We start from the raw sequence: 22,647 nt of genomic DNA, 5'->3' as shown, positions 1-22,647 counted from the left end.
TCCATCTGAACACTCACATGAAATTCAGTTCCCTTGAGTCCAGCACACTCTGAGTTCCTACTCTTGAGTCAGGCTCTGCCCGGGGACAGCCAGTTTGGGGCTGTGGGGCTGGAGTGGGAGGAGACAGACACAGAACCAGACAGTCCCAGAACAGCATGGGAGCGGGGCCTCTGGGCACCCTGGGCAGTGCTCCTGTGCAATCAGGGATGCTGCCCTTCCAGCTTTTGCTTTTCCTGGGGGAGACACGATTCCCAGATCCTCTCCCCATCCCCATCACTCATATCTCTGTGGCCACGATTACGCCCAGGTCAGCAGACAGTGGCCAAGAGGTACCCATGTGCCAGGCTCTGTGCTAAGGAGGGGCCCTATACCCAGACGGTGACCAGACGGTGCCATCACCAGTCCTCTTCGACAGGAAGGGGCCTCGGGCAGGTGGAGAAGGAGCAGCTGGGAGCAGCTGGCGGCTCGGTGGGCAGAGTACCACCAAGTGGCCACTGCTGCCGGACAGGCGGTGGGCAGGTCCAGGTCTCGGAGGCCTCAGAGGCCACGCCCAGGAGCTGGGGCTTTATTTCAGGAGGAGGAGACCCCACACCCAACAGAAGCAGCTTCCGTCCTTGCCTCCCCACCACCCTTAGCAGCCTCTCCACCCCACCCCGTTAACTGCCTCAAATTGTACCACAATGGCCCAGACCAGAGAGGGTGCTTGTCCAAGTCCTGGCACTCCTCCGACAGTCTACAAGGGGAGCCGAGGGAAGGTCAGGCAGAGAAGGTCCATCCCCAGGTCCAAGTGCTCTCTGCAGCGGGCATGGCCTCCGTGCTCCCACGGCCCTTCCGGAGTGCCCCCTGCATCTCCGCCCACGTCTGTCTCCATTTCTGCCAGGGTCTCCCGCTCACCCTCGCCTCTGCCCATAGTCTGTTCTTGGGCCACTCCGGTGCCAAGCAGCCAGCACTTCCCCACCAGTTTCAGTCCACGGATGCTCCTGGCCATCTGGGAAGCCTGTGGACCCCATCTCAGAAGAAATTTTGCAAACACATAAAATGAGACCCATAGGATTATAAAGGCAGCCAATTATATTGAAAAACAGTTATCAAAGTATTAAATATTCACCAGTAACATAGTCTCTCATTAAAAGCATTTATTGGCCAGGCTCCATGCCTGTAATCCCAGCACTTTGGGAGGCTGAAGCGGGAGGACTGCTTGCCTCCAGGAGTTTGAGCCCAGCCTGGCAACATAGTGAGACCTCGTCTCTACAACAAATAAAAACTTCGCTGGGAGTGGTGGCACACCAGTAGTCCCAGCTACCCAGGAGGCTGAGGTGGGAGGATTGCTTGAGCTGGGAGGTCAAGGCTGCATTGAGTTGTGATGGCACCACTGCCCTCAGCCTGAGCAACAAAGTAAAAGACCTGTCTCAAAGAGTAAATAAAAATAAAAGCATGTATTAAAAGTATTCGTGACACCACTCAGCACTAAAGTATTAAATAACAGGATCCAGCCTGAGAACCATTCCTATTTCAAAGTAGCGATGAAATAAGTGACATTCGAACTGTCTGCCACCTCTGTAAATTGACAGGAAAACATCTGTGACCTCTCTTGCTGACCAAGTCATGGGTGCTGCTAATACTGCCATGTTCATATCGGAAGGAAATGCCCAGTGTCTGTTCGAGGCTGTTGGAAAGAAAGATGTCACTTTTTCCACTTTTTCCAATTCAGGGTGGAGCCCTGAATTCTGCGTGCAGACCTTTGGGGTCTAGGCAGGACAGTGGGAAGCTGTCTCTACCTACCACAGAGAGGGAGTGGGGAGAATCTGAGCTGTTTACACGTGAGGGTTTGCTAGAAGGAGGAGCGCAGGTTACTAGACATAGCCTGATTCCTTGCTCTTGGCTGGGACAATAGCACCTCAGTGTGGCCATGCTGCTGTGGACGTGGCCATCAAGTGTTCCATCATCAGAGGAAGGGCCGTGGCCAAGAGGGCAGGGGGTGCTAACAGGGCTCCCCTGGGCCAACAGGTGCAGCTACTCGCTCTGTCTGGCTTCCTCGTGGGTGCTGATGTGTGGAGGTTGAGGACAGAGTTCCCTGAGTTTGGTTCCCAGCTTCGAGATTCCAAGACTGGTTGGCAAGAAACCCACTGGCCAAACCGGGAGCTCGAAGCTCCTGCTCCAGAGGGAGAGCAATTGAGGTTAAGAGGAAAGAAAGAAACGGAGAGGAGAGGAGGAAAACAGGGGTCAGTGGGGAAGCAAGGTGGGAGAAGAGGCAGAATGAGATGCGGAAACAAACTGACCCAGAGGCCCACTCGCCCTGGACCTGAAAACATTCTTTGGAGAATGAGGTTTTGCAGCTAGGTGGGCAGACGCCTCCTGATTTTGAAAGCTGTCAGCTGGTCCGGGAAGGAAGCAGTGATGTCGGAGGCTGTTCCACCTCTGCTTCGGCTCAAAGCCCTCGTCTGCCTGCTCTCCCCTAGGGATCACGGGTCTCTGGTCCTTGGCCATCATCTCCTGGGAGAGGTGGCTGGTTGTCTGCAAGCCCTTTGGCAACGTGAGATTTGATGCCAAGCTGGCCATCGTGGGAGTTGTCTTCTCCTGGATCTGGGCTGCTGTGTGGACAGCCCCACCCATCTTTGGTTGGAGCAGGTAAGGGGGCAAGGGTGCAAGACAGGGTGGACAGGGTCAGACTCTGTGACCTTGAGGCAGATCATTCCTTTCTCTGGGCCCCTCTCAGTGTACAATTTCCATGAATGTATGAATCTGGCTCTGTGGTCCCCAAACCTCTGGAAACATATTTCTCCCAAGCATAATAGGGTCACAGGAGCACACGGAGAAATGCCAATGAACTGGGGCCATGAGTGCAGCTGTCAGAGAGAGCACAGCGTGTTTGCATTCCACGTCTCTTTCTTGCACCTGCTGCCCTTGCCCCCCAACACCCCACCCCCGCTTTCGGAGGCCATCTGGGCCTGCAGAGCTCACGTCCTGGCCTGGCCGAGCAAGGGGCTCAAACGTTTGATTGGAAGGAACTGGATGGGACAGCATTTCACTGTTTTACTGACAAGTGCATGAATAAGTTCTCGTGGTGTTTGGAGAGGGAATGTTCTTTTTAGGGAACGTTCCATCATTCTAGGGAACCTGGTGAAAGCCTGTCTCTGTCTCCCGCCATGCCCCACACAGCTGCCCGTTATCAAACATGTAGCAAGCTGACCTGATGGAGGCTCTCCTGTGGGTTATCTCATTTAATCCTCCAGGCCACCCAGTGAGCAGGTCCCTTTATCTCGGTCATGGTCTAGCTGACGTCAGATAAAAGACTCAGCTCTTCACAGGTGTTCTTAGAAGGTCAGGGCAAGACGGAACCTCACGCACCCTTTCCCTTTGTAAAAAGGGGGTGTGCCTGGGGAGATGAAAATGTTCTGGAAGCAGATAGTGGAGATGGTTGCACAGGGTCTCACTCTGTCACCCAGGCTGGAGTGCAGTGGTGTAATTATGGCTCACTGCAGCCTCGACCTCCTGGGCACAAGTGATCCTCTAACCTCAGCCTCCTGAGTAGCTGGGACTGCAGGTGCACCACTTCACCCAGCTAATTTTTTGTTGTTGTTGTTGAGACAGAGTCTCACTATGTGGTCCAGGCTAGTCTTGAACTCCTGGGCTCAAGCAATCCTCCCGCCTCAGCCTCCCAATGTGCTGGGATAGGTGTGAGCCATTGTGCCTGGCCTATAATGGCACATTTTATGTTATGTGCATTTTACCACAATTTTAAAAAGAGGAGAGGCATGACATCTAAAAAAAAAAAAAAAAAAAAAAAAAGGACAAGGATTTACCAAAACCCAACAGTTTCCTTCTGGGGTGATGAGAATGTTCCAGAAGCAGAGGTGGTGACTGCACAGCATTGGGAATGGACCATTCCACAGAATTGATCACTTCAATTTGGGTAATCTCATGCAACGTGAATTTCACCTCAATTTAAAAAAACAAACCCCACCCGAGTCATCAGCGGGCCTGGGCTGAGGGTCCTGGGTCACCCCACCCTGCATCAGGACTGGCTGCCGGCCCTTCTCTCCAGGTACTGGCCCCATGGCCTGAAGACTTCCTGCGGCCCAGACGTGTTCAGTGGCAGCTCGTACCCCGGGGTGCAGTCTTACATGATCGTCCTCATGGTCACATGCTGCATCCTCCCACTCAGCATCATTGTGCTCTGCTACCTCCAAGTGTGGCTGGCCATCCGAGCGGTAAGCGCACTGGTCCCTCCTGGCCTCACCCTCTCCTGTCCCTAAGCTTCTCTGCCCCCAAATCAGTCCACTGAGACTACTAGAAAAAAAATTTTTTTTGAGACAGAGTCTTGTCACCCAGGTTGGAGTGCAGTGGCACAATTTCGGCTCACTGCAACCTCCACCTCCCGGGTTCAAGGGATTCTCCTGCCTCAGCCTCCCCAGTAGCTGGGATTACAGGCATGCACCACCAGGCCCGGCTAATTTTTTTGTATTTTTAGTAGAGATGGAATTTTACTATGTTGGGCAGGCTGGTCTCGAAATCCTGACCTCAGGTGATCCACCCGCCTCGGCCTCTCAAAGCGCTGGGATCACAGGCGTGAGCTACTGCACCTGGCCTCCTAAACTATTTTTTCAAAAATCCTTAGAGAAGAGGATTCTACCCCTATAAGAAAATATTAAGATCCAGCGAGAAGAAGCAGGTGATTCCTTTGGGGCAGGACCACCGGCTGCAGTTTCAGCCCCGGCCCCTGTGTCGTCAGCTCTGTGGGATAGGAAAGGACGCCCACTCCCTCCCTGGAGGAGTCCACTAAGGGAACAGAGGCGTGCCTTGCCCTGACCCTGGACAGTTCCCCCAGGGTGGAAAGGCTGCCTTTCCCACAGAGTGGAGTGCAGATGAAAGCTGCAAATCAAGGCGTTTTTATGAGGCTGCCCGTGGAGTACCCTTGTCCCTTTCATAGGCTGTGGGGCCGACCGAGGAGCGGAGCCCACTCTCCACCCTGTGTGTCTGGCCCTCTGCCCTGGGAAGCTTATCCTGTCCACAGCCATCACCCCCTCACCCCTAGACTAGGTTGCCACTGGGAGCCCCTGCAGGAAATCAGGCCAAGGGAGGCGAGCAAGGCTGGTTCCGTCTGTTAGCTGCTGGGCCCTGCCTCGCACAGGCAGTGGAAGGCCCTTCAGGGTGGTGGCTTTCCTATATGAAGCCACCTGTGTCCACAATTGGATGGGCATGCCTGCCAACTCTCTCTCTAGGAGTCTGTGAGCCCGTGGTAAGCCCCCTCACTTTGGGCTGAAGGCTCCCACAGGTACCCAAGCACGGCTTGGGTTGCATTAGTCTGGGCTGGTGGAGCCCCAGCTCCAGAATGTGGCCCCAGCCCGGCCGGCCCGGCCCTCCCCGGATTCCAGCCCTCACAGTCCCTCTCTCATCCCCACTCATCCGTGTGCCGTCAGTCCCTCACCCCTGGCAGGCAGTGGCTGGTCTCTGTGACCTCCCCAACAGCGCCTCTGCCTGGAGGCCGTTCGTCTCCTTCCTCCCCTCAGGCATGAAAGAGCCATCCCCCCACAGCTGCCCTCAGCTGCCTCGCCATGAGTCCGGGGCAGGATTTAGCCCACAGAGTGGCCAGCTTGGCCTAGGAAGCCTGAGGGAAGTGTATGCATTGCTCGGCACTGCCATCAGGCACCCTCCAGCCACGGCTCTCGCCTCTCCCGCCAACTCCATCTTCTTAGCTCCTTCATCCTCCACTCCCGGAGGTCAGTTCAGGCCTCCATGTCAGGCCTGGGCGCAGAAGGGGACAGTCCGTTAAGGAATCAGGTGAAGCAAAGGAGCTTGTTTGGTCCAGCTCTGGGGTCACCTTAGGCCAGGCCTAGCTGCGTGCCACCTCCAATTCTAGAAGGACTCCCCCAGGGCCAGCCCGACACAGGGCTGGAAGCTGGCTGCTGGGCTCCACTCCTTCCCACAACTCCTTATGCCTGGGTCACCTGCCTCTTGCTGTCCCCCAACCCCCGACTCACTGTCCCTGTCTCCCTCAGGTCGCAAAGCAGCAGAAAGAGTCCGAATCTACCCAGAAGGCAGAGAAGGAAGTGACACGCATGGTGGTGGTGATGATCCTGACATTCTGCATCTGCTGGGGACCCTACACCTTCTTCGCATGCTTTGCTGCTGCCAACCCTGGCTACGCCTTCCACCCTCTGATGGCTGCCCTGCCAGCCTACTTTGCCAAAAGTGCCACTATCTACAACCCCATTATTTATGTCTTTATGAACCGGCAGGTAAGCCACACCATCAGCAGATCCCACTGAAAACGCTGTCTGACCTAGAAGGACCCAGTGATGGCTCCACCTGGAGTCATGTCTCTGATGAGAAGCCCACGGAGCATCTGGGGGACCCTCCAGGGAAATGATCAGGAAAGGCTCAGCTTGTGGCCCAGACCCAGCTAGAGCTCCAGCTAGCCCTTAGCAGAAGGCTTAGGTGCGCCCTCTGGAATCCTTTATAGTCTCAGCCTGGGGGTGGCATTTCCCAAAGCGTCTGTGTGCCATATGCTCTTCCCTTCTGGCGGCCCTAGAACTGTGGCTGCCGAGCTTCAGGGGCTCTCCTGGCATTGGTGAGCCCTAGGTACATCCAGCCTGTGTGACCCTCTTCTGTACAGACTCAATCCTTCTCAGCCTCCATCTCTCCATTTTCAAACCATAACCTCTAAAATGTGTCTTCCCATAAGAACAAAAACCAGCCCTTCTTGGCTACACTTGACCAAGAGTTCGGGAGCTTTCATGAGTTCGTGGGTTAGTTCAGGCCCAGAGGCAAGCTGCTCACACACCGAAATGCCCCCACCACCGAAGGCTGCAGGTTCCATTCAAACACAGCTGTGATGTGACCTGATGGTGACCAGAAGGGTGTGCAGGCACCTCCCATTTCACTCGCCCCAGCCCATCCCGTCCACTCGGCTCTTCTTTGCTCCTCCATCTTAGAGCCACTCAACGGCTCCATCCTCTTTGGCTCGGCCTTGACTCACACAAGCCAAGTCTGCAGAGTTCATTAAGGGTTCATCTTCCCTGGTGACTTTCACACAGTAAGCAGGACCAGGCCTGCAGTGGATTTCCGGGAACTCGCTGTAACACACTGATGCCCAGAGTGTAGTTCTATCCCCGACCCCTGTTTCCTGTGTTTCAAGAGGAGCTTTTTTGGGTTTCTGGAATCCTAAACTATCTTGCCAAGTGCTGTCTTTACTGGATTCTTTCCATTCTCCCTTCCAGATGTCCCCTCCTACACAGACGTCTGCACTTCTGGACCTCACCAGGCCTCAAACTTTGTTTTCACCCTTTCCACATAACTATCCTGTCCTGCCACATTCTGAGAGAATTTTCTGGAATGCAGTTCCATGAGGACAGGAAATTTTGCTCAGGACAGTGAGGCACACAGTGGGTGCTCAAGCAGCAGCTGCTGAATAGATTCCTGAGCTGATTCTGCTGTTATTATGTTAACTTTTTTCTTTTTTTTTTTTTTAAGACAGAGTCTTGCTCTGTCACCAGGCTGGAGTGCAGTGGCGTGATCTTGACTCACTGCACCCTCTACCTCCCAGAGCAATTCTCCTGCCTCAGCCTCCCAAGTAGCTGGGACTACAGGCACACGCCACCACACCCAGCCAATTTTTGTATTTTTAGTAGAGATGGGGTTTCATCATGTTGGACAGAATGGTCTCGATCTCCTGACCTTGTATTCTCCCCACCTCAGCCTCCCAAAGTGCTGGGATTACAGGTGTGAGCCACACACCCAGCCTATGTTATTGATTTCAACCCTTTTTTTTTTTTTTTTTTGAGAGTTTTGGTGACAGCGGGAGCTAGAGGAAGTCAAGAGTAGGCCTGAAATATTTAGGAAATGCCTTTGGTCTGGGTTCTCAAAGCATTGTGGTTAGTTCAGCGATCACGAGAGACATGACTTGAGACATTCATATGGCCCAGATCTCTTTGGGGTGACGCAGCAAAGACAGATCCCTCCTGGTGCCGGAAGACCTTGGCTAGAGAGACGAGGTAGGGGCTAGATTGTCATGACAACCATGTGCCTTTTCACTAACATTCCTCTGAGCTGCTCACCAGACAGTCTGGGGATAGGTCCCGACTGCCCCTTAGCTGGCACTGTGGATGAGTGTCCTGGGGCTGCCATCACAAACTACAACAAACTCAGTGGCTTCAAACAACAGAAATGGATTCTCTCACTGTTCTGGAAGCCTTGGTCTGAAATCAGGGTGTTGGCAAATGGAAAGGCTCCCCATGGAGGCTGAGAGGGGAAGCAGCCCCAGTCTCTGCTCCCAATGACAGGGTTGCCGGCAGTCCTCGGTGTTCCTTGACTCCAAGGTGTGTCGCCCAGTCTCTGCCTTCATCTTCACGTGGGCTTCTTCCCTCTGTCTGTGTGTCCGTGTCCAAGTGGTCCTTTTCTTATCAGGACACCAGTCACTCGACTAGGGCCCACCCTACTCCAGTGTGACTTCATCTTAACCTGAACACATCTTTTGGGGGACACACTTCAACCCAGTATAGTCACCATCAACTGCTAAGTCTGATTACTTAGATGACCATCCCCAAGTGTGAGGGAGAAGTAACCCGAGCCTTCCTCCATCCCCCATGCGAAGGGAAGGCTTGAGCGCGGCCACTCAGCTCCACCCTTCTCTGCTCTGCTCAGTAACACTTTCTGTCCTTCCAGTTTCGAAACTGCATCTTGCAGCTTTTTGGGAAGAAGGTTGATGATGGCTCTGAACTCTCCAGCGCCTCCAAAACAGAGGTCTCATCTGTGTCCTCGGTGTCACCTGCATGAGGTCTGCCTCCTACCCATCCCACCCGCCGGGGCTTTGGCCAGCTCTCCCTTCCCCTCCTTCTCCACCCCTGTGAAATAAATGTAATTTATCTTTGCCAAAACCAACAAAGTCGCAGAGGCTTTCACTGCAGTTTGGGGCCGCCTGAGCCTCTGCGTGTGCAGGCACTGGGTCTCGAGAGAGCACAAGGGGAGTAAAGAGGAGAGAGTGCTTCATGGACTTTCATCTTTCCCGAGCCTCATGTCTACCAAGGGTGTGAAAGAATCCTGGCAAAACAGAAGTGTGAGGCGGGTGGGCGTCTGCATCCATTTCACAGGGGTTGGTGGTTACGTAATCAGGAAGTAAGAGCTGTGGAGGGGCTGTCTGGAGAGGGCTTGCTGGATGGCCTCGGCACCCAGGAGGAGGGAGCGAGCTAGCAAGCTAAGGCAGGTGGCCCGCCTGCCCTCTTAAGGTCCATCTGCTGGAGGCTCAGAGTCCTTGGAGTACAGTCTCCACCTGGAGGGGACCCATGCCTGCCAGTCCATGGCAGGGACGGTGTGCCACCTCCGCCAGGCCAGGACCCCAAGCCCGATCAGCATCAGCATGCTGCAAGTGCGCAGGCGTGAGCTGACCAGTGACAAGGGGCAGGCACACAAGGTGGAGACAAAGACCAAGAGGACAGTGGTCAGTGAGAGCAGCAGGCTCAGGAACCTGAACACCACCTGTAGGGGACGGCTTCGGAGGTGCTCCGCTGCCTCCAGCTGGGTAACTTGCGGTAGCGTCTCCAGCTTCGATATTCGGCTCTTGAAGGTCTCCATGATCTCCTGTAGGAGGTGAAAGTGCACGCACCGGAAGTCAGCACAGAGCTGTGGTTGTTCATTGAGTTCCTAGGGGTGCGCAGCAAGTACTGTGGAGTGAGTATTCCAGGAGGGGAGCAGAGCCGAGTGCACAGCCACGCAGAGGGTAGGGCGCAGGCGCTCCGGCAACAGGAAAGGCTTCATCTGGCCCAGACGCACTCCCCAACCCACTGTCTCCCGAGGCCAAGGACCTGGTCAGGACACAGCTACCCGGGGATGGGGATGGGGACGGGAGTAGGTGCTATGGGAATGGAAGAGTGAGGAGAGGGAAGCCAGGTCTAAGGAGTGGTTCTCAGAGGGCGCTCCCTACACCTGCAGCAGCAGAGACAGCAGCGCCACCCCAGATCTCCCGAGTCAGAGGCTCACTGGTGAGCACTGCAGCACCCAAGTAGCAAAAGCGGCTAAGCCAGATGGTGGGAAGCGGAGCGTGAGTGTAAAGATCAGACACTGCTAGCTCTGAAACAAGTGAACCCTCAGGAGGGGGCAACTCGAGGACCCATGTTTTGCTTTGCTTTGGGGGTATCAGAATGGATTCACTCATCCTTCTGTCCTCCTCACAAGGCTCCCCCAGAAGGTTCTCACCCATATTTCCTTGGCTCTTTCATAGGATAGATAGGCCATTTTCTCTTCCATGCAGGCCAGATTGTGTTTGAGGTTGTAAATCTCATCCAGGTGTCCCTGCAGGCGAGCATTCACCTGTTCTTCCATCAACAAGTGTCTTGGGAACAAAAGAGAAAGTAAGATTCCTTCAGTACCTCGCCCAGAGCTCATGCCCACAGCAACGGGCCCTGCACCTAGACTAGATTCGGGTTTGGATTCTCCCTTCCTCCTCCCTTCCCAGGCTCAAGGGAAAGCCTGCCTCCCACTCCAGGTCTGCCTGGGAATGTCCCAAACACACACCAGCCACATGCACACCAATATTCATATATATTTTATATGTAGTTACTCTTTTGTAACAGCTTTACAGAAACAGCCATAGACTAGAAGTTGTAGAAATGAAACTGTGAACTATCTGTGTGTGCTCTCAAATTCCACAAATCTCCCAGGACCAGTGTTTAGCACGAGGTTGAGCCTGCAGTTACTATAGAAATACGGTGACTATAGGGATTGAACAGTCACAAAAGACCACAGATTCCACTTCAATTCCATTAATATGACACGCCCAGAGTAGGCAAATCCACAGAGACAGGAAGCAGATTAGTGGGTGCCAGGGGCTGGGGCTGGGGGGTGCGGAGTGGCTAATGAGTACAGGGCTGCTTTGGGGCTGATGAAAATATTGCGGAATTCGATAGTGGTGATGGCTGAACAACTCTGTGAATATACTAAAAACCAGTGAACTGTATACTTTAAATGGGTGAATTTTATAGTATGTGAATTATATCTCAATAAAGCTGTTATTTAAACAAAAAGAAAAAAGTGAATCGTGGCAATAGTCGCACAACTCAGTAAATTTACCAAAAACCACTGAAATGTAGTTGAAATTGTGCATTTTATAATATGTAAATTATATCTCAATAGAGCTGTTAAAAAACCACAAGCAGACCAGGTGCAGTAGTTCACACTTGCAATCCCAGTGCTTTGGGAGGCCAAGGCAAGAGGATTGTTCGAGGCCAGCAGGAATTCAAGACCAGCCTGGGCAACACAGTGAGACCCCATCTCTAAAAAAAAATTAAACATTATCTGGACATGGTGGCACGTGCCTGTAGTCTCAGCTACTCTGGAGGCTGAGGCAGGAGGGTCTCTTGAGCCCAGGATTTCGAGGCTGCAGTGAGCTGTCATCATGCCACTGCACTCCAGCCTGGGCAGCAGAGCGAGAGCCCATCTCTAAAAGGAAACAATCACTACCTGTTGTGTATATAATTATATAAGTAGGAAAAGTATAAAACCATGCATGGAAAAGATAAGCACCCAAATGAGAATAGCGAGGCCAGTGGAAGGGAGATGGTGCTGGAAAGGAGTAACGAGAGCTTTAACTGAATGTTTTAAAGTTTTATTTCCTAAAAAAATAAGATTTGAAGTGAATATGGCAAATATTAAGATTTCAGAAACCTGGAGCTGTTAATTATATTATCCTGTACATTTTCCCTGGGCTTGAAATACTTCATAATTTAAAAACTTCTTTGAGTTCCTCATTTGGCACCACAAAGAACAGGCCAGAAAGAAAGAGGCCAGGGGGTCAGTGAGGGGGCTCTGGCCACCGCTTAGGTAGAAGACAGAAGGCACCAGAGAGTGATGGAACCCATAGACTGTAGGGCTGTCGGCCCAGGAGGGCCAGGAGGGTGGCGGCAGGCCTGGGGTGCAGGAGGTCTAAACAGTGGTGCTGACAGAGACAAGGAAAACAGTGACAACTTCTATTTGGTCCCACTCCAAAGACTTGACTGACACTCACACGGAGAAATCCCCTGGGCACTAAATAAGCTGACAGCTCATTTGTCAAAAGCTAATTTGTCAAAAGCCGGTTCCTCACATCATTTCAAGGAACGTTCCATTTGTCTCTGCCCCAGGTCCCTGTTGAGAAGAGAGTCGGCGGACAACATGGACTAGGCTACTACTCACAGAGACGGGGAGTGGGTCGGCAGGACGGCTGCCCCGAAAATAGATTCCCCATTACTCTTTCCATTTACATGAACGACCTAGCTGCGAGAACACTCAGGATTTTAACTGTCCTTGGGAATATGAAGTCAATCTTCTTCATCAATGTATTTATAAAGATACATGAAGCTATTCTTCAATGCATTCCTGAATAGTCTATTCAGATGTTAGTAAACAATATTTTCATAAGGACATTCTCTCAGTCTCCCCTTCTCTCTGCCCCCCATCTCCTGGCCCTCTGGCAGCCATGCTCCCTTCTCTTCCTTGGTCTCAGACCCCTCTCCCTCCAACTCCTATAGCCACAGAGGCAAATGGACAACTCTGAAGAATGCTCTTATGAAGACAAAATGATGACCAGTCAAGCCAGACACCCTCAAGACAGACCAAAGCTGTTAAGATCACCTTCTCCAGCACAAAGTGTTCTAAACTTTATTGAAATTGTGTGTGTGTGTGTGTGTGTGTGTGTGTATAGATAGATAGATACATATTTTTTTTTTTGAGACAGATCTCTTTCTGTTGCCCAGGCTAGAGTGCAGTGGCACCATCTCGGCTCACTGCAACCTCCGCCTGCCGGGTTCAAGCAATTCTCTTGCCTCAGCTTCCCGAGTAGCTGGAACTACAAGCATGCGCCATCACTCGTGGCTTACTTTTGTATTTTCAGTAGAGACAGGGTTTCACCATGTTGGCCAGACTAGTCTCCAACTCCCGACCACAGGTGATCCGCCCACCTTGGCCTCCCAAAGTACTGGGATTACAGATGTGAGCCATTGCGTCCGGCCACAAAGAGTATATTCTTGATCATTTCTGAGAATTTCCTTTTGGCAAACTGAGCTAGAACCTAATCATGGCTCGCAACTTGGAGGAAAGGTCCGAGATGGAGAAACAGCTGTAGGATGGGTCAGTAGCATGGGGGCAATGGGTGCATGTGGCCAGAATGGATGAGCTTGCTCTGAGCAAATGTACCAAAGTGAGGGGCCTTGGGGAGCTGGGTTAAGAGCCAACAAAACAGAAGCCTAAGTGGGAGGAAAATCACCAGGACAGCTCACGCAGGAACCCAGGGGATGCAGGGATACAGTGGAAAGGTCAAACATACATGTAACTGGGACCTTAAAAGGGGAGAAACGAGAGATGAGGGCAGAATCAATATTTGAAAATATAATGGCTGAAAATTTCCAAAATTTATGAGAGACATCAAGCCATAAACCCAAGTAGCAATGCAAACTCCAAGCAGGATGAATGCAAAGAAAATCACACCAAGGGGAGAGTCAGCGGCACACACACACAAAAAAGACAATCACACCAAACGTCATCATAGCAAAACCACTAAACACCAAAGAAAAAGAAACCTTAAAAGGAGCCTGAGGAAAATGAAACTGTCATGCAAGGAGCAACAAGAAGACTGGCAGCTGCCTTTTCACCAGAAGCCATGGGAGCCAGAAGGGAATGGTTTGTTCAAAACGCTTATTATTTCAAAAAATTAAGTGCCAACCTACAATTCTATGCCCAGCAAAAAATATCCTTCAGAAATAAAAAGGAATGATGGCATGTGTGACACAATAAGGTGACAGTGACTGTATATTTAACCTTGTGGACTTGTTTTAAAACATTTTTGGCGTGGTATTTAGACTGTTAACAAAGTCATCCATATTTCAGGTTCACACTGAAATATTTACAGATGAACTGATAAAATGTCTGCGCTTTGCTTCAACACAATAGGGATGTAGGAACCAGTTCAGAGAGCGGCTCAGACCTTGGGTCAGACCACCTCAGAGATCCAAAGATGCAGGATGCTCTGACATGGAGAAATTTGGGAAGAAATGGAAGTTCTTGTGCCTTCAAGTTAACAAGACCCAAGCCTGCAACAAAGGCCTAAGCAGATACCTTGAGAAAAGTCAGCCCAAGGCTGGATCCCTGGGGCTGAGAGGTCACAGCAACAGTGAAGCCTCTAGTAACCATAGCCTGTTATCTCTGAGCCTTGTCTCAAAGCAAAACATACCAGAACATTCTTGGGACAGAGCAGCTAGGGTCTGGATGCCCACAAGGACCTGGTGTCCAAAAAAGAAGGAAAAGCACAGAGACCTGGCATATTTACTTGAGGGCCTTTTCAGTATGACAGGAGACTATAAGAAAATTTCACGACTGCCCACTTGAGGATACAGCCAGAAATACAAAGCAAGAGTGAAAGTCTTGCCTGCTCAGCACCTGAGCATCTTCCTTTTTATTTCATTTTTATTGAAGCAAATTTCACGTAACATAAAATGAATGATGTTAAGGTGAACAATTCACTAGCACTTAGCACATGCAGCGTTGTGCAACAACCACAGCTATTAATAATCCCAAAACATTGGCCGGGCGCGGTGGCTCACGCCTGTAATCCCAGAGCTTTGGGAGGCTGAGGTGGGCAGATCCCAAGATCAAGAGATCGAGAACATCCTGGCCCACATGGTTGAAGCCTCATCTCTACTAAAAATACAAAAATCAGCCAGATGTGGAGGTGCCCACCTGTAGTCCCAGCTACTTGGAAGCCTGGGGCAGGAGAATTGCTTGAACCCAGGAGGCGGAGGTTGCAGTGAGCCGAGATCATGCCACTGCACTCCCTCCAGCCTGGGCGACAGAGCGAGACGCCATTTTTAAAAAGCCATTAACAACTACTTTTTTTTTCTTTCTTTCTTTCTTTTTTTTTTGAGACAAGGTCTTACTCTGTCCTTTGTCACCCAGACTGGAGTACGGTGCCACACTCATAGCTCACTGCAACACAAAACTCCCAGGCTCAAGCGATCCTCCTGTCTCAGCCTCCCAAGTAGCATGTGCCACCAAGCCCGGCTAATACTTTTAAATTTTATTTGCAGAAATATGGTCTCTCTTTGTTGCCCAAGCTAGTCTCAAATTCCTGGATTTAGGCAATCCTCTTGCCTTGACCTCCCAAAGCACTGGGATTACAGGCATACACAACCACATCTGGCTCAATTTTTCTTTACAGTTTTTCAAGGACTTAGTTTGCAGATAGGAAGCAGAAAGTAATTATAAATTCAGTTCCATCAACATCTACTTGGGGCTTACACACAAGTATTAATTAATTCTCACAACACTGCCAACAATAGTGGAATCATTATTACCTCCATTTTACAGATGTGGAAATTAAGGATTGCAAACTTGAAGGACCTCGTCCAAGGTAATTCAGTAAACACCTGGCAGAGAGGAGGCTGGGCCAGGCCTAAATCCGGAATCAGCCCTCCTGACCCTGCTCTGATGGTCCCAAAACACAGCAGATAGAGTTCTGACATACGTGGAGGAGAAGCGAGGCAGCCTAGAGGGAGAGCTGGGTCCCTTCAGGAAGGGAGGGAAAGAAGCACCCGGGTTGATCCATGAAACAGGTACCCACAGAACAGCCATCACGTGCCAAGTCTTTGGCAGTGACTCAGACACAGTGGCCTCCCTGAATGTGCTAACATTTTGACGAGAACAAAACAACACAAATGAATACCTACACAAGCGAGAGCAGTTTAGGTGATGAGCGGTGCGAGAAAAGAAAAAGTAGGGAGTAACAGAGACTGGTCCAGAGTATATAAAGGGCTCTGACAACTCAACAATAAAAAGACAATCCAATTTGAAAACAAGCCAGACTCGTCGGCTGATAAGCACCTGAAAAGGGATTTAGCATCATTAACTATCAGAGACAGGGTCACACCCACTAGTTTCATGGGCTAAGATAGTGGTTCTCAACCAGAGGCAATCACCCCCCAGGGACATTTGGCAATCTCCAGAGACATTTCTGGTTGTTACAAATAGGTGAGCCATGGTAGACTAAAAAATGCCCACTTAGGCTGCACGCAGTGACTCATGCCTGTAACTGCAGCACTTTGTGAGGCTGAGGCAGGTGGATTGCCTGAGGTCAGGAGTTCAAGACCACCGTGAGCAACCTGGTGAAACCCCCGTCTCTACTAAAAATACAAAAATTAGCCAGGTGTGGTGGCTGGCGCCTGTGGCCCCAGCTACTTGGGAGGCTGAGGCATGAGAATTGCTTGAACCCAGGAAGCGGAGGTTGCAGTGAGCCAAGATCGTGCCACTATACTCCAGCCTGGGTGACAGAGACCGTCTCAAAAAAAAAAAATACCCCCTGCAAAATATATCTATGTCATGATCCTTGGAAACTGTGAATGCTACTTTCTATGACCAAAAAAGGGGGCTTTCCAGAAGTGGTGAGTTTGAGGATACTGAGATGTAAAGATTATCCTAGACTACCCTCGTGGGCCCTGAATGCAATCACATGTATGAGAGAGAGGCAAAAGGACATCACACACACCCAGAGGAGAATGGCATGTGAAGACAGAACACGGATTTGAAGATGCTGGCTTTCAAGACTGGAACGGTGTGGCCACAGAGTTAAGGAATTTGGCAGCCACCAGAAATTGGAAGAGGCAAAGAGCAGTTTGTCCCCTAGAGCCTCCAGTGGGAGTGTGGCCTCGCCTGATTTCAGTGAAACTGATTTCAGTCCTCTACCCTCTATGGCTGTGAGAGAATCAATTTCTGTCATTTTAAGCCTTGAAGGTGGGCGCAATTTGTCACAGCAGCATCAGGAAACTAATTCACGGCACCACCGGCATCAGGTAAGTGGAGACCAGGGATGCTGCTCATCACCCCGCAATGCACAGGGCGGCCCTGCACAACACAAAACCATTTGGTCAAAAATGTCGACAGTGCCAAGGTTGAGAGAACGTGGGTTAGGGTGATGACATTTTGGAGTTTAATTTCACCTAGTTCTTAAGAGGCTGAAGTGTAAAAGACTGATCTTGCCAAATGTTGGCAACTGGAACTCATATACACTCCTAGTGGGACCGTGAAATGCTATAACCACGTCGGAAATCAGTTCCTCTTTTTAAAAAAGTAAGGTATACTGCTATGCTGTGCGTGTCCCCCGCAAACTCATGTCATCTCTTCCACAAATGAATGTTTTCTGGATTTCTCAGGCCTGCTTTCCTCCTGCCCCACGGAGACACTGCGGAACCGGGGCCTTCTGGTCCCTGGGAGATTGGCTCGTGCTGCGGAGGCAGACCACTTACTGCACATCTTTCTGGAGATCTGAAGCACCTCCCATTTCCACAAGAAAGGAAGAGAAGCCAGGTGAAGACCCTTCCATCCAAAATCCTCAAGTTCGAGATGCCTTCTCCGCTCCCTATCCAGGCAGAGCTTCTCCTCAGCACACGGAGGGGAGAGGCCTCAAGCAACTCCAGCGGAAGCAGCCACAGTCTTTCCAGGGCCCAGAAATGTCCTCTGCAAGGACCCACAAACCCAGACTTCATGAAGGAGACCCCAGGGCCATAGCCCAGCCCCAAGGCTCCTGAGTCTAATTGTGGTTGTGACAGAGATCCTGCACTTTGCAGAATCAAAAAGAATATGTTGTGTGGTTTTTTTTAACCACAATCAATAAAAAATGCATTAAAAAATAACTGGCCAGGCACAGTGGTTCACATTTGTAACCCTAGCACTTGGGGGAGACCATGACAGAAGAAGGATTAGAAACCAGGTGTTCAAGACCAGCCTGGCAACGTAACAAGATCCCATCTCTACAAATAATTTTTAAAAATTAGCCAAGCATGGTGGCACACGCTTGAACTTTCAGCTACTTGGGAGGCTGAGGCAGGAAGATCGCTTGAGCCCAGGAGTTCAAGGCTGCAGTGAGCTATGACTGCATCACTGCACTCCAGCCTGGGCAACAGAGACCTTGTTAAAAAAAGAAAGAAAGAAAGAAAAAGAAAGAAAGAAAGAAAGAAAAAGAAAAAGAAAGAAAGAAAGAAAGAAAGAAAGAAAGAAAGAAAGAAAGAAAGAAAAGAAAAAGAAAAAAAAGAACGAGGCCTGTAATCCCAGCACTTTGGGAAGCTGAAGTGGGCGGATCACGAGGTTAAGAGATCAAGACCATCCTAGCCAACATGGTGAAACCACATCTCTACTAAAAATACAAAATTTAGCCGGGCGTGGTGGTGCATGTCTGTAATCCCAGCTACTCGGGAGGCTGAGGCAGGAGAATCACTTGAATCCTGAAGGTGGAGGTTGCAGTGAGGTGAGATCACACCACTGCACTCCAGCCTGGCAACAGAGCAAGACTCCACCTCAAAAGAAAAAGAAAGAAAGAAGTTTTGCCTATTGAAAGACTCAGGAAAAATAAAAAAAAGAAAAACAGCCTTGATAATGAGATATCACTTCACGGTGACATCGGTTAAAAAAAAAAAAAAAAGATAACAACAAATGGTGGCAAAGATGTGAAGAAGCTGGAAGCTTTGCGCATCGCTGGTGGGGAGGCAGAATGGCCCAGCTGCTGTGGAAAGGGTCTGGCAGGTCTTCTAAACATGACACCTAGAGTCACTACAGAGTCCAGCAATTCTACTGCTGATTATAGACCCCAAAGAATTGAAAACCGGTGTTCAAACAAATGGCATGTATGTGAGTGTTAAGAGCAGGGCTTCTCACAATAGCCAAAAGGTGTAAACACCCCAAATCTCCATCCAGTGACGGACAGATACACAAAATGTGGTCTATCCATGCACCGGAATATCACTCAGCCGTCAGGAGAATGAAGCACTGATACATGTTACAACATCAGTGAATCTCGAAAACAGTGTGCGCAGTGAAAGAAGCCGAACATAAAGGGCCACATATTGTATGGTCCCATTTATATGAAAACTCCAGAAGAGGCGACCCCATAGAGGCAGAAAGCAGATTAGGGAGTGCCTGGAGCCGAGGATAGGAGGGACCAGGGAATGGCAGCAAGGTGAGTCTGGAGGTCTCCTTCCGGGGTGGTGAAAGTGCTAGGCAGCTAGACGGAGATATGGCTGCACAATGCTGCAAAGATACGCTTTCAAATGGTGAATTCCACATTATGTGACTTCTACATCAATTATTTTTAAAAGTAAGCTCCTGTCAAAAATGCATTTAGCAGTTACACCCTGTCACCTTTGCCCTAGATAACACCCCTCCCTCCCTGCCATGTGATCCTCACCTCACTAACCCAAAACCCAACATGTCCCATGGCTGCTGAGCACAATAAAACTTAGTGCTCGACACCAGAGTCATGTAAATCAGTTCCCTCCTTTGCGCGTTTTCTTTAAACCAGCCAATCCACAACCCCTGCAGGAAAGCCTGTAGGATCACATCACACCCGCTGACCTTAACGGGCACAGCTCTGTAGCTTCCCCGCCCTTCCGGTTCTGTACTTCGCTCTTGCACAGCTGATGAGCTCAATCAGCTCTCTGCTGCCCCCAGACTTCCCCTCTGCCTTTCATCAGCACACCTAACGTCTCTGCGATCTGACTCATACATTATTATTTTTTTTTTTTACACAGGGTCTCGTTCTGTCACCCAGGATGGAGTGCAGTGGTGCAATCATGACTTACTGCAGCGTCAACCTCCCGGGCTCAAGGGATCGCCACCCCCGCTCAGCCTCCAGAGTAGCTGGGACTACAGGCACGTGCCATCACGCCCAGCTAATTTTTCCATTTTTTGTAGATACGAGGTCTCACTATGTTGCCCAGGCTGATCTCAAACTCCTGAGCTCAAGCAATCTGCCCACCTCGACCTCCCAAAGTCCTAGGATTACAGGTGTGAGCCCCCGCGCCCGGCCCATTTCTGCTGTTTCGTGAATTTTCATTCTGCCTCCTCACTGTGGCTCGCCCGACACACACATCCCCACCTAACTCTCCCATGGGTCGGGGCTCTCCTAGAGAGTGGGTATCTCGGCTATGGCCACTCTCAGTAGAGTCATGTCAAGACCAAGTTAAAAAGAAACCATAATGATAAAAACCACAACAACCCTCTTGAAAGCAAACAGAGTTAACTGTGTGAAACAGCACGGGACTTGCAGTGTGGAATCTCAGTTTGTGATGCACCAGAGGAGACGCAGCCGTCACAGGGGCCTGTGGAAACACCTCTGCATCCAGCTCGTTTTTAAAATGCCATGAATTCCTGTGTCCCCTGCACCTAACTTAGCCACACAGCCAGGGCTTGATGAAATGCCGTGATGAAAGGTCCGTGTTTACCAGCCACCTTGCCTGCTCGTGCCTCTGTGAGACTACACTTCCCCATCCAGAAAGTGGGTGTCTGAGGGCCACAGAACAATGCCACTTAACCTGGTGCTCCAGAGCTCAGTGATGAGCCTGTAACAACAGTGAAATCATCATCAGCCCTGCCTCCATTCCTCCTAGTAGATGTGGGCCCTGCAGACCTGGTTTTCTGCTCACGCTGAACATCAGTAAGGGCAGGCTCCCTGCTGCAGCAAACAACCAAAAATCCCAGTGGCTGAATGCGATCAAAGTTTGCCTCTCGGCCATGTCACAGTCCAATGTGGGGGCGGGTACTGGGTCGGAAATACAGGCTTCTAGAATTTGCAGCAAAAGCATGAGGGAGGAGAGACAGAAGTATTGCCCTGCTCCCCTGCAGCCACCCCCGTATCAAGAGGTGGTGAAAGACTGGGATTTGAGAGGGTTAAGGGTTTCTCCAAGCACAGTATTCTCACTGGCCTGTGCGGCTTGGAAACATACAGGGAAGTCAGTAACTGCCAGCAAGCTCTGTTGCTGCTTAATAGAAAGCTGACTGGGTAAGTGTGATTTTGCCAAAGCAGTCTTTAATGCTCCCAAGATTTTAGACTTGGTTGCCACTATGAAAATAACCTCCAAAATGCAACTCCGACTGGTCATCTAATTGGTAATGGTTTCCCTCTAATGTTCTTTGATTGTCATTTAACAGATTCTTAGGCCATGTAAACACTGACAAGATGTCCGTGGGAAAACTAGAGGATGATTCCCACTTGCTTCTTGCCCTGCACCAGGCAGGCACTAAAAGGACTGCGGGCTGCTTCTTCCCATGCAAGTGCTGGGACTCTTGGCTCACCTAAGGGAATCGCTGCCTCCCTCGCCAGAGGGACTGGAGCTAATCAGCCACAGACAGAGGTGAGGGGACAGAATGTGGCACCCCCTGAGGGCTCATGGGAACCCAGACAATCGCTCCCAGTAGAAATGGAAAGAATCTGTCGAGAGATTGGGCTTGCCTTTTTTTTTCTAATTGGTGGGCCCTAGCCCCATCTTGGAAAGAAAATGGAGCTACTGCACAGTGCAGAGCAAGCATTCACCAGATGGCAGTCACTTTTCAAATAAGTATCTAAGACCCGACCTGTGCCCCAGCTCAGCTAGGTGAAGAGACCAGAGCTGGTGAGGCAACTCTAGTCCTGACCTTCCCAGCAGATCGGGGCCAGAGGACGCCACATCCCTGAGTAGTGCCAGGTGTCTGCCAGACTCTCGCTGCCCCCATGTTGTCTCCTGCCACTGGAGTCAGGGCCAGCTGCTGTGCCACAGCAACCACCTGGCAGGGGCCACTGAGCTGGAGCATTTTCACCAGCAAGGGTCAAGGCAGATGTGGGACTGCAGGGAGGGGGCTGGCTCTTCCAACTGGCCCCTCAGCCTGCTCTCCGGGCCGTGTCCTGGCTCCCTTTCACTCTCTCACAGGCGGCTCCCAGGAGTGGTTCCTCCTCTGCTTCCAGTCCCCAAAGCCTCACCTGCATTTCTCCTCCTGAAGGGACTCCAGCAGCAGCTCCAGGTCGGTCAGAAAACTCTCCTTCAGGCTGTGACGGGACACCTGGAGGCTGGCATGCAACTTCTTGACTTCTTCCAGCTCTTCCTTCGCCTTCTGCAACAGCAGCTTTTGTTGCTGGGCCACATCCTTTGCCTCTGAGCGGGTATGTCTCTTTGTCCCCTGCTGCAAGCTTGGGAAGCGACTCTCCAGGGTGAAGGGTCTGCTGGCATCAGGCAGGTTGGCAGGCCCGTCTTCCCCACCCGGCTTGGGGCACTCTGAAGGCAGGGGCTTCTCACTAGGCGGCTCGCAGTTGGCTGGGTCGCTTTCTGCCATCAGCAGTAAGCCCCTGGGCCTGCGGCCTTCCTCCATCCCCTGGAGCTGCTGGTGACACTGGTAGAGCCTCTGCTCGATCTGGCAATGGTGGCAGAGGCGAAATGGTTCACCTTCTTGAAGGCCTGCCGGGCGTGTGGCACCTGGTGCCGGTCTGCCGTGGATACCAGCTTGAGGTAGCTCACAGTATTGTCATCCCGACGTCTTCTCTACTCTCAGCTGCTCTGAGAGGTGAAGGATGTGGTGCCTGACACTGTCCCGTCAGTTCTGGGCTACGCCCCCACCTGAGAGGTTGGACGGACCACTGGGGCCATCTTCACTGGCTACAGGTACCTGCAGGAAGGCATGCTGGAGGGGAGGGTTTCACTGGGGCTCCTGGTGTGTTCCGCCTACACTGGGAAACAAGAAAGCACAGGACAGTGCCCTGTGAGCTGCAAAGGGTGGGAGAATTGGACAAGTTATGACTTCATAAAACTTTCACATATGTATGGATACTTATACACGCAAGATGTGTGCATTCAAGATGGGCCTGACACAGACTGGAGAGGCGACGTTCAT

The 22,647-nt window shown here is 51.1% G+C and overlaps 2 protein-coding genes across 2 annotated transcripts in view; one reads left to right on the top strand and one right to left on the bottom strand.

Annotated features, from left to right (window-relative positions):
* The window catches only part of LOC101038324 (medium-wave-sensitive opsin 1), a 16,278-nt gene extending 6,668 nt beyond the window's left edge, over positions 1-9,610 (top strand). The window contains exons 3-6 of the mRNA XM_003943902.3: positions 2,460-2,628; positions 4,046-4,211; positions 6,000-6,239; positions 8,665-9,610. Of these exons, the coding sequence (XP_003943951.2) occupies positions 2,460-2,628; positions 4,046-4,211; positions 6,000-6,239; positions 8,665-8,775 (686 nt within the window). The 3' untranslated portion in view covers positions 8,776-9,610. The remainder of the gene's footprint in view (positions 1-2,459; positions 2,629-4,045; positions 4,212-5,999; positions 6,240-8,664) is intronic.
* TEX28 (testis expressed 28) lies at positions 9,220-22,647 on the bottom strand. The gene is given in 7 exon segments (XM_039463907.1): positions 9,220-9,576; positions 10,192-10,327; positions 21,743-22,175; positions 22,178-22,290; positions 22,292-22,415; positions 22,418-22,478; positions 22,624-22,647. Coding segments are annotated over 7 exon segments (1,248 nt in total).

Source organism: Saimiri boliviensis, chromosome X (genome assembly GCF_048565385.1).
Source record: "Saimiri boliviensis isolate mSaiBol1 chromosome X, mSaiBol1.pri, whole genome shotgun sequence".
In the NCBI taxonomy this organism is placed as follows: domain Eukaryota; kingdom Metazoa; phylum Chordata; class Mammalia; order Primates; family Cebidae; genus Saimiri; species Saimiri boliviensis.
This window is presented reverse-complemented; position numbering and strand designations above follow the sequence as displayed.